The 12032-nt window shown below is 37.8% G+C and overlaps 1 protein-coding gene across 1 annotated transcript; it reads left to right on the top strand.

The window, feature by feature from the left end:
- The first annotated feature begins 3542 nt into the window (after positions 1 to 3542).
- On the top strand, positions 3543 to 10899 carry slc7a6os (solute carrier family 7 member 6 opposite strand). Its single transcript, XM_041977516.1, has 5 exons — positions 3543 to 3842; positions 4257 to 4586; positions 7256 to 7462; positions 7853 to 7985; positions 10077 to 10899. Exons 1-5 carry the CDS (start codon positions 3654 to 3656, stop codon positions 10211 to 10213), a joined length of 996 nt encoding a protein of 331 aa, XP_041833450.1. The 5' UTR covers positions 3543 to 3653; the 3' UTR covers positions 10214 to 10899.
- The last annotated feature ends 1133 nt before the right edge of the window (positions 10900 to 12032 follow it).

Below are 12032 nucleotides of genomic sequence, written 5' to 3'. Positions count from 1 at the left end.
TGTGCTTTATTGAAAACACAGCAATCCGGTAGGTATGCGTGTAAATATATAGGTATGCATATAAGGGAAAAAAAATATATTTTCCACCTGCAGCATTAGTGTTGTGTAGTGCTCAGTAAGTTTACAGTATTTGTGTACTTTGCCTGCACATCTCAAAATAAACATTAACATATATGGGGTTTAAATATTTGTCACCTAAGTTCTCACAAAAAAAAGAAGTCTGAACATAATCTGTCATTCTGTTTCCTAAAAAAAGGGTTTTTACAAATGTGTTTAGATTTTCTCCTGGTAGTATGTAATAGATTGAAACAGTGTACGATCATTGATATGGAACAATAAGATTTTTATCAATTTGTTTATGGTTTTAGCTGATATGTTTAATTTTGCCAACAAACTGGGCGCGTTAGGTTTGGTTCTATGGTTGACTGTCTGAGCTGTTAAGAACAAAAAAATGCCTTGTTATCAAAACTGAGTGTAAACTATTGAAATAACTGTAAAGTATTAAGTAAAAAAAAAGTAAAACTCTAAAGTATTAAGTAAAAATACTTAAGTATTAAGTATTGGCTAAGTGATAATACAATATATTTAAGTATATTGACTGTATGTATATTTAATATAAAATTTGAAATAAAATTTGAAAGGTTATTGTCTCTATCTTATGCTCTGACACAGTTCACACGTGAACTTTTTAGTCTGTGAATCAGAATTAAGTTTTTTTAGGGGTGACCTGCAGAGTTAAATGCCACTAAAGTGACAAAGACAGACTCCAGAATTCATTTTGGGTGTTTTTCTACCGGTTAGTGATGATGCTGGAGGCGGAGGAGAGTCTGACATCACCTGCCTGCTTTGGCTGGTTTAAAGTCTCCATCAGATTAATCCCTTCAGAACAAAACAGGTTTTATTTTTCAATATTGACCATCAAACTACATTATTTAGCTTATTATAGCATTACTTACCAAAACATTAAGAGAAACTTCACACAGTATTTAATTTAAATGGTTTTATTGTCCTGTCATGGCTTCCGCCGAGAAAAATAGTCCTGGCAAACCGAACTTTAAATGTGCAGGTGTTGTTAAATTACTATGAATTTCTGTTACAAGTGAACAGACTCATTGGGTGCCTCACATGCACACCTTCCATGGGTGTGCATGTGAGGCACAAAACCACTTGCTTATAGCAGAAATTTGGGATGGCTCATTCAATCCAATGCAATTTTCTGCAAAATAATTTAAAATAGGACAAACAATAAAACCAACAATGTTTCTGTAACATGTAATGCAGTAAAGACATTTACTGTAGTGAAGTAAAAGTGCGGATACATGAAAAACACCAGCTCTACTACTTGTACCGTCTGTGCCTGAAGGGCAGAGCAGGATGCCTCTCAGGCAGAATGCTTCGTCAAATTAGAAGAGAAGCGAAAGCTGGAATGTTTTGTTGTCCCATGATTAAAAACACTTCCGCTAACAGTCACAGCAGCCAGAGACTCTGGTTTCATTTCAGCATTTGACGTCATGGGATGGGGTAAAGCAAAATATCTGATAGCTGTTAACACGAAGGGTAGACCAATACGAACGAAAAAGCATGACCACAATCATGCGTCACAGTCTGATGTCTGTGTGTGACCAGAACATTTTGACCTTTCAGATATGCACTCTGTGCACTATTTTTGACTATTTGTTAAACTTGAATGAACTTTCCACCAGATCATTAGAGGCAGACTGTGTCAAAACTCACTTTAATCATCCACACACAGGACAAAGCTCTCATTCTAATTAACCCGATCACCAAAATATTACACATAAAGCTATTAAAATGAAAAAAATAAACCAAAATAACACAGCTAAAAAGAATGTTCCAGGCAGCTATTTCAAAACACTATTAAGTAAAAATCTCAGTTTGTCTTCTGAATGACTCATTGTTATTATGAGGAGCCATCAAGATAGTAAAAAGTATAATAAAAACATCTAAAGAAATGCCATTGGGTTGTATTAACCACCATACAAGTACACTGCTCCACAGTTAAAAAAAAAAGAACCTGACGTCCCCGTTCTTGCTGAACCAAAGTTGACTCCTTGGTGTCATCTTGTGGCGATATTGAAGTGTGACTCCTCATGTGCTGATAGTTGAGGTGATAAACTAACCTAAATGGCAATAGTCATCTTTAATAAAGACGGGGAGAAAAAAACAGGATTAAAGGATACAGCTAAAACGATTGGTTAGCTTAATCAGATGCATTAATTCTGACACATTTTGCTTAAAAATATACAAAATTGACTCAGTAAATGTAAGCTGTATATTATTTGTTCTGAGTATTTCCCAAACAATTCACTAATAGTTAACATTTTCCAGCTGCATTGTGGTTACATTTGCATGGATACTAAAATGTATAATCAGAGAAGAAACTTTCAGCAAACTTTTTTTTCTTACTCAACCCGACTCCTGCTTTTCTGTCTAGTAATTAATTTCTTTATTTAATTTCTTTTGTTCTGTTTAACATAAAGTTGTATGTTACTATGACCTGGAAGTGGATGAATATGCACTTCAAAGTTACATGACAGTGTTTGGGGCTGAGACTGTATCATCTAAATGAGCAAAGCACTTGACAGTACGTCTGTGTGGTTTTCCAGTTGCCATTAAATGTATTTGTTTATATCTGATAAATCTTGAAGAATTAGAAAATATGACATTGTGAGAGGGATTCATTTTAATTCATTCTTCTCTTATTAATATTTCTTTGTGGTATCATCTCTTTTGCTTTCCAATAGGAAAACATGCTAAACCATCTGATTGAACTGTTATTATTTCCACAGTGAAATGAGACCCACTAGAGCCGTTTTCCACCATTAATGATCTGTGTGGAAAGACTGGGTTTGGCTTATAGACAGAAATGATGTAAGAAGCATTTATGCCATTTATTTAATTTGTTAAATACAGTTTAATTTTATTCACATAAAATTGATTATTTCTGGAGACATGCAATGCTTGTGATGTTTGTGTGTGTATTTATTTTTTCTTTAAATATATATGCAATTCTTTTTTTTAAAAAAAAAGGAACGTGGACAAACACAAAAAAATATTTCTTTTTTAATTTTTTTTTTCACATTCCTTGAAACATATGCTGTACATTTTATTTCTTACCTTCTTGTATCAACATGCTTGATTAGAGCATGGGGGTGACACATATTTTGTCAAATGTTTTTATACAATAGACTTTAATTATTGTATCAACTATTTCACTTTTTTCACAATTCATCATCTATTAAAATTTAAATATTTTGATCCCTATAGTAAAAATGAAAGTTATTAAACATTTATAATAAACATGCTCATAAACTTGACTAGTACCCTTTCATTTAAAAAAACTTAAAGAATTGTTTTTTAATTATATCATTCATTTTAAAAACTGAACGGAAAATTTCTTTAATATTTTTTTTTTTTTTTCACTACCAACTAAATTAAGTACACTTCCGTAGCCAGTAGGAGGCAGTAATGCAGCTTAAAGGATGCGTACTGCTGTAAACCCCTGAAGAAGAAAAAAATCGACATAGTTGTTGTACCCGGAATTTAAGGCGGAGTGACAGCTCTCGCATTTTCCTCCTCTTTAACTGCCAGACGAACCAGACAAGACAGAAAGGAGCGGACAGAAGAACGTCATGGATCCCAACACCACGATTCTGCGAGTTAAAAGGAAACGGGGGACCGATCCCGCTGACGCCTTGTTGTTAGCGTGTAAACGCATCAGGCCCGAATCGTCCCAGAGCTCAGGCGAAACGGTACCGGAGCCCAACGAAGCTGAAGTGGAAAACTCTGTCTTCAAACTCGTGGCGACCGTAGCAACACAGGTGAGAGGGCCGCTGCTTTGACCACAGCTAGCCAACGGTAATGTCAACGCAGTGAACGCTGAACATATTAAGGGTAGCTTTGGGAAAACAGAAGCCCAGTTACACGCAACGATGTTGTGTACGGTGTATGGTAGCAGTTTTACGCTATTTTACAAAGTGGTGTTTTCTTTAGAAAACAAAGCCCTGCGCTCTGTTATTAGCTTAGCCTAGTAATGCTAGGTTATGCTAAGCTATTTAGCACTCATGCTAGCTTGCGCTATTATGGCTCCTAATTGCAGTAACCTGTGGAGTCATCTAACAACAAACATGTGGCGTGTGTTTTAATTTTCTCTAACATCTGGGATTCAGGAATGACATATTTCAGATTTTCGTTTTTAAAAATGAATGAATTCTCTCTTTTTTGGTCAACTCCAGGACGCTCCTGTACAGACGCAGGTTCGACAGGCTTTGGCACGTCCTCGCACAGCGCATGCGCTTCGCCCTTCTGCTACCAGTTCACAGCGGATAATTGGGGATCTGCGGAGCACAAAGTGGAGCACCCGGAGGGAAGAACGCTACAGAATACTGTCGAGCCACCGTGCCAGTCTGTCGAGTCAAACTGAGCAGCAAACCCCTCAGACAGATGCTGCCGATGTTAGAGAGGAAACCGAGAAAAAGCCAGACAAATGTGGGGGTCTTGGAAACATCCAGGTGGTGGATGTCATCCACGAGGAAGCAGAGGACCAGGATAAACCTCTTGGCAAGGTGAGTTCACCGTTATTGTTGTGGTTGGAGTTGTTATGATAACCATGATTTGAATTTAAAGTAGGAATTAAAGGTTAATTTAGTTTTGATTTGATTAAGTTTGGCAGGATGCATTTGTAACGCTGCATAGTTTAATGAGAAGAACTGGGTTTTACTTTTATATGGTCCAAAACTAATCCTTTTCTGTTTAATTTTTTAATATATCAAAGCAGATTTATTGAACATCCATAACCTGTGACATTACATTACAATAGGCTGTCGTTTCTAACATTTGCAAGTCAAACAGGTTTTCCTAGCATGAAAATGAAGTTGAAGTTGAATGGCTGTGTGTAAGGGAAGAGGATAGGTCAGTATCACATCCGTGTTTAAACATTAAAGCAATTTAATAACATGTTGTTCCTTGTGTTGCATTAGAATAACATTGGCCTTTAAATATACTGTCAATAATCTGGTTAAACTGAGGCTCATGAGGATTTTAAAACCCTGGCCTGTGTGTTGGAAACATTTTGAAGTATTGCAGCAAAGTTATATTTTGGTATTGCACTTTGTTTCTAGAGATGCATTTATCCCTCTCTGTCCTTCATGACCTGGTTCTGGTCTGATATCTAATGTTTTCATCTGTTAATACTGAAACTTTCCTGCATATTTTTACAGGGCTGGACCATTATTTTCTATAATGATCAGTCTTGATGACAATAAAGAGTTTGTTTATGCTGGCAATTTTAAAGCATACTAAAAATAATGAATGCTATGCTATGAAATATGAAACGGTTGCTGTGATCTCTTTGTTTCGTTTTGAATATTTTTCATTTGAAGTCATGGCCACAGATGAGACCATGCTTTCCTGTTTCACACTTTGACCAAGCCACGTTGACCCATTTCAGTGTTTTTCTAGTCACTGGGGTGATGCCTGTTTAAGTGATTAAACACACAAATTGTTTGCCAAATGATGACAAAGTTTGCAAATTGTATTGTTCATTGTGTTTAGTGAATCTGTATAATTCTGTCCACGGAGTGACAGAAAGCTAAACGTGTGTACTAGGCACTCCAGGTTTAAAAGATCACTGCAGCACGGATGAAAGTTCAGAGCTTTTACTTGTTTCTCTTCACCATCAGTTGGCTTTCTTACAAACAAATTAGTAAATTAAAAAAAACACAAAAATGAAAGACAAAACAAATGTAGGTGGACATTCCACCTCAAGCTATTGCAACTTTTTATGTTCAAAAAGTGGAGATTAAATACACAAACACTTGCTCAACATCATGAAGCAGATAACTGTGTTGCTTGTGAAAGCAGAGCTACTTTAAATCACACCACATACTAAATAAAGACAAAATATGCATCACGTGAAACGTGGCAGGTTTACTCACAAATAAAGCGTCTTCAAGGCAGATGACACAGTTCAGCACTGAACGCTCTTACTATGCCAGACATCGATCCAAAACGGCGTCTCACCCGAGACCGACCATGTGACCAAAACAGAGCAAAAGAGAAAGTCAGGAAAAATTGCCCTGACTGTCTGATGTCTCCACACAGTCCACGGATGGTGCTAAAACACTACACATACATGAAACATGCAACATATCACTGAAGCAGTGCAGCCATTTATCAGCTACTTAAATGGTTTGGGAAGGTCTCTTAGTGTGCTGCATATGTTTGTTTTTCTCCTTTTTTGGGGTTTTCTTGATGGCTGGCTTCCATCTTTATAGGTTTATTATTACCAGCTGGGGGATCCACAGCTGACTGTAGATGGATCGACTAATTTTTTAATTGTTTAGTCACGCGCTAAATTCCATGCACATTGTCTCCTGTATTTATACTGACATTACACATGATGAGTGTTTCTGCTAGACTTTTCTCAGGCTTGTAAAAGTTCCATCAGGATTTATCTGCCTTTCTTTCTTTTCTTTCTTTCTGAGGAGCTCATGTCTGTGATTAAACCATCAGAGACAAAAGGATCCTCTATCACTCTTTACATTCATGTTGTCATCTTAACAGCTGTTCTTGTCTGTGCTCTGATTCGCTGAACAGACTGTGATCGAGTCAGCTGTTACATCAACTTTAATTAGCAGCCCCCAGATTTAGAAATCACTCCATATTCTGTCCACTGTCTCTCTCTGTTCTGGTCAAAATTAGTCTCCCAGATGCAAACACTGGGCGGTCTCACAACGTCAGCTGCAGGCAAATGTCTGCTGTGGTAGAGATGAAGAGAGGCCCAGGAGGTGACGCTTGTCAGTGAATGATGTCATTTTATTGATATTGGATCAGATTAGCCCCCATCACTCTGGGTAATACCTGTTTTTTAAAGCAAAAGCAAGCTCAGCTTCCTAGATGCATTTCTTTCTCTCCACTCTTTGCCTTTATGTGCATCAACATGGTCATGTGTCTTCACAACAATGACATCATACAAAATTCACAAATAATCAGCTTTGAACGAAACAAACACACATTGTTTCTGGTCTGAAGATGCTGTTGTATCTGCTTCAGTAGGTTAAACACACATGATGGCAGGACACAAAGCAGTAGATCACGTGGACTTTTCCAAACACGGCTGTTTCACGTGTCCTCAGCTGTGGGTCAAAGTGGAAAAAAAGTCTTCACCCTCACTTGTTCTTGTTCTACTACTCTGTAAATGTTGTTTATGAGCTTTGCTTTTTGTTTTCTGAAGATGTGGTCCTCAGACTCCGAGGTGATTCTGTGCAACAACACCAAGATGCTGCGGGAGCGTCTGAGCATAACTGGAGACGGGCTGGGGGAGGAGCACCGGGAGCAGGACGACGATTACGTCTATGATCTTTACTACCAGGAAACGGTCACACCAGGCTGGATCCAGGACATCCTGTCTGTCAGGCCCTACACTGATGAGGGAGAACTGGTGTGTGTAGATGGATGGACGGACAGATGAATGAGTGCTGACATCGGAGTGAGTGAATGAAGATATGGGTGACCCAGTTGAAATTAGCACGAACAAGCTAGGTCTTTACCTACCAGCTGTCTGGGTTATGTTTGCTGCAGTAATTTTTAAGCACCTGTTTATCCATGAAGTATTTTAGATTAGTTAATACCATTAGAAGTCTTCAGGTAATCAATGACTTAACTTTAAGTCAAAAACAACTCAATCAACACATAAAAATCCACCTTTATATTAATTAATTTTAGAGCTCAAAGCTTTATATACAGCATGTCTTTATATTTTAAATAATCAAACACTGAGGACTTTAACCAACATAAGACTTTTAGATAAATACGATGTTCTGTGCCTTAGGTTCCTGATCTTGTGGTTCATGAAGAAGAGGTGTATGACGACGAGGATGATGAGAATGAAGAAAGCAACTGGAGGAATGACTACCCTGATGAGGACAGTGACGCAGACGGTGACAGAGAGGAGCGCTATGGAGGTATGCAGGTGTTTTTCATGTTGAGCTGCGTAACTTCACAAGACAAGGACCGTAAGACAATTTATGACCTGGCTTCTGCATGCCACCACATGTCACTTTGTTTTTCATGCAAGTGTCTCTTGTACTAAAAAAAAAAAAAAAAAAACATCTCAGTGAGTAACGTATAAAAACCTAAATGCAACGCGACTGCATCGGTCATCTCTCTCCATCTGGATCCTTCTTCATCACATTGCGATAAACTGGTTCAGGTTTGAACACGGGCGAAACGGCCTGTATAACCTCAACCAGGGTGGGAGGGCTTGACTATGCAGAAGTAAACAAAAACAGCTTGGAAACATGCTCCTAAAAGTTGAATTTTAACTCCTCAGGCTTCGTTATGACCTGCAGTTTCCTAACATTAACGATATTTTAGGAAGACTGAGCAAATTTCACTTTCAAAACTTGCCAATGATAATTTATCAGCAGGTGTTACTTTGGGTGATGCTGCTGTAGGACTTTCATCACTGCTGCACAAACATTCACACTTCACTAATAAAAGGAAAAACCTGTTTCTATGAAATTTTTTTCATTTTTACATATATAACAAACAAAAACTAACAACAGACAACATCGTCCACCCACCACCCATTCCTACGGCACCAGTTTATCATAACAAGGAGAACCTGGTTTTATCCAGATCATCAGTTTTTTCATCAATGTTGGCTGTTTAACTTCAATTACCATATCTGCTGTTTTTTTATAAGTAATAAAAAAGTTTTGATGGCATACTCACTGTAATATTTCACACTGTTTTTATTATTGTTTTATGCATCCTTTAATTTGAGTGTATTTATTGATTTGTTTTATTCTTGTGTTTTATCCTGTAAGGTGACCTTGAGTGTCAAGAAAGGCGCCCACAAATAAAATGTATTATTATTATTAGAATTGTGATCTAGAATATGGTAGATAGGTTTTAGAACAGTATGTATAATTACATTACATGCTGCATTTACTGACCATTGGACATATGACGTTTACTCAAGAGAAGGTCAGTTAACAGTAAATATTTGTGGCATTGGCTCGTTCTGTTGATACAATACAGTAAAAACAGGCAATTTTCAGGCATAGGAATGGTGATTAATCGTGATTAATTCATATGAGAGCTGTGATTAATTTGATTAAAAATTTTAATCGTTTGACCGACCTTGAACTGCCCTCAGTGACCTCCATTAAAACATATTTTAATCTCTGTCTTAACAGTTTAAAACTATTTAATTTTTAATGTCAGCATTTCATTTGGAAGAGAAGTAGTAATATTTTACATTTTTACATGATTCTACCAGATTAATCTGTAGGCAGTTTAAGGACATTCTGGTATTTTTTTTTACTTTATTTATATTTTTATGGTACACATTTAAATACACATTAAAATGAGTCCAGCATTTCACATGGATGAAAGGTGGCAGAACTTGTTTTCTTTGTCAGAAATGCACACATTCAGCAACACACAGGCTTTCTCAGGCTGGACATCAGTTCACTGGTCTAGACCTCTTCCTCCAAGCCTCCTGCTCCAGCCTTCACAAGGCTGCATGTTACTAGCTGGCTCTGCCAGGTTCCCTGGGATTGACCAAACGCTACTAATTGTATGGACATTATCAGTGAAAATAGATCATTTTAAAAACTCCATAACTCTTAAGTTTAGATTTGGCTTATCTCACTGATATTTCTGCTGGGCTAAACTAATCTAGCTGTTAAATTAAAGGTTGTAAAACACATGGCATCTGCTGGAAGATGGTCCTTCCTCCACCTTTCCGTCCATTTTCGGGACCCTGCCGTGGAGCGTAGCCACTGTGGTGGTCTTGGCTTCTTCAGTATCCAAAGATTTGCACCGGATGTGTCATTTATGATCATTTTTGTTCATTTTGTAAATGACTGTTAAAGATTCACACAAGCTAAGCTCTGCAACTTCAAAGCTTTTACATCTTTATTAATCAGCAGATTTCTCAAAATGTCTTGTCAGATTGCAGCTTTTCATGTATTTGAGAGTATTTGAATGTAGTTCTTTTTCAGGTCACAATGTAACTGGGATCATTTAATGTTCCATGTGTCCAGGTTACTGGGAGGAAGAGCACTCGTACAGCAGGAGGAGCTGGCAGCGCTACCAGAGGGAAGTGTTGCACGAGCTGGGCTGCAGTGGTGAAGATGACGATGAAGCCGGCGACGACGGCAACAAATATGATTCCGACTGATTGGTCCCTTTTTGCACTTTGAGGATCTTTCCAGTTCCTTCATCACAAATGACACCATACTCTGAGATCGTCTGTGTCGTTCAGAGCAGAGAAAAGTATCTGCCAAAATTAAATCCCACCTCACAGCGAAGCAACTCGTGTAGCACTCGTCAAATTTTCTAATCATCAAGTTACGTGCCAAAGTGTTAACATGTCAGTCACAAAGCTTGTGGACAGAAGATGGTTCAGGCGGTTAAATTCTAGAAGTCATGTCTTACTGCACAGATGGTGAAGGAGTTGGTGTTGTTTCCAGAAGGATCCAGATGTTTTTTTTTAACCGTGGAGTGAATTTGTGTGTGGGTGTTTGTTCAAAGTGGATGTGTGTTAGAGTCGTCGCACATTAGTGAGATTTGCCTCGTATGCTTTGTGCTGTTTCCATTTTTTGTTAGTGAGGTGTCTTAAGGCCGTGTGTGCTTGCAGTTTAGGGTGTGTGCATCTCGTGCATGGTAGTGCGTATGTATAACTGCATTCGTTTTTCTGCATTTGTGTAAGCGTGCTGCAGAGTTTTCTGTCGTGGATGCGTGTTTGGTTCAGAAATTCCCCAAGTTCAGACTGGTTGGATGCTTGTTGAATTACGTTTTTGTAAATATGTAGATGTGTAAAAAAAAATAAAAAGAAAGCTTTCAATAAAAGTTGGTTTTCTCCTGCGCGATGAGTCTACCTTTTTTTGTTTTGTAGACAATTTTCTAACGTATGGTCTGATGTGATAAGATCATTTTTATAAAAGAAAAATGTAATTTTCTAGATTAACAAGATAACAGAAACCCGCTGCTACAAGATGTTCTCATCATTAGATCTTAGCTCTAGATTTTAAACGTACTTTCCACTTTGCTTGTATTAAGCTGATGTATCATCTGCATGAATTAAAGTCGAGAGCAAAAAATTAAACCTAAAAATATTTATTCAGTGAAACTGATCTCCATTGTGAAGTTTTTTGTAGTTTTACATTTAAAAAATTTATAAAGAAAATGAACAGATTTAGTAAATTTCAGTAAATTTAAAGTAAAAAAATATAGAGTCTCTTTTCACTGTTATGCCGATGACATTCAGATCTATTTATCTTTAAAATCTGCAGAAGATCATTGTGTTAAAAATCTTCAACAGTTTGCAGGACTTAAAAATTTGGATGGAGAAAAATTTCCTGTGTATAAACAGCAAAAACAGAGGTCATTATTTTTGGTAAATCTGACCTGCTGGCAGGATGCAGCAGCATTATTGGTACCCTGGACTTATTCATTCTTTTATTAAAAACCTTGGTGTTTTATTTGATCTTAACCTCAAATTTGACAGGCAGGTTTGTGCAGTAGTCCAGTCTAGCTTTTATCAGCTGAGGCTTATCAGCAGAATTAAGCCTTACCTTCCCCGTGATGCCCTAGAAAGGGTTATTCAGGCTTTCGTTTTCTCTAGACTGGACTACTGCAACTCCCTTTATTCTGGGATTGATCAATCTCTTCTGCACCGTCTCCAGCTGATTCAGAACTCAGCTGCCCGCTTACTAACGGGTACTAGATGGCGGGAGCACATTACGCCAGTGCTGCGATCCCTTCACTGGCTGCCTGTTGCTTTTAGAATTTCTTTTAAATGTTTACATGGTCTAGCACCTCTTTATTTGTCCGAGTTGCTTCACCACCACCGTCCTGGTAGGGCACTGAGGTCGGAAAATCAATTCAGGTTAGTTGTCCCGAGGACTCGGTTAGTCACTCGGGGAGACAGAGCTTTCTCTGTGGTGGCTCCAAAACTTTGGAATGGATTTCCTCTCTCTGTGAGGTCTGCCAAAGAT

The sequence above is a fragment of the Melanotaenia boesemani genome, chromosome 1, assembly GCF_017639745.1.
Source record: "Melanotaenia boesemani isolate fMelBoe1 chromosome 1, fMelBoe1.pri, whole genome shotgun sequence".
NCBI classification, from domain to species: domain Eukaryota; kingdom Metazoa; phylum Chordata; class Actinopteri; order Atheriniformes; family Melanotaeniidae; genus Melanotaenia; species Melanotaenia boesemani.
Note: the sequence above shows the minus strand (reverse complement) of the source record. Positions and strands in the feature narration are given on the sequence as shown.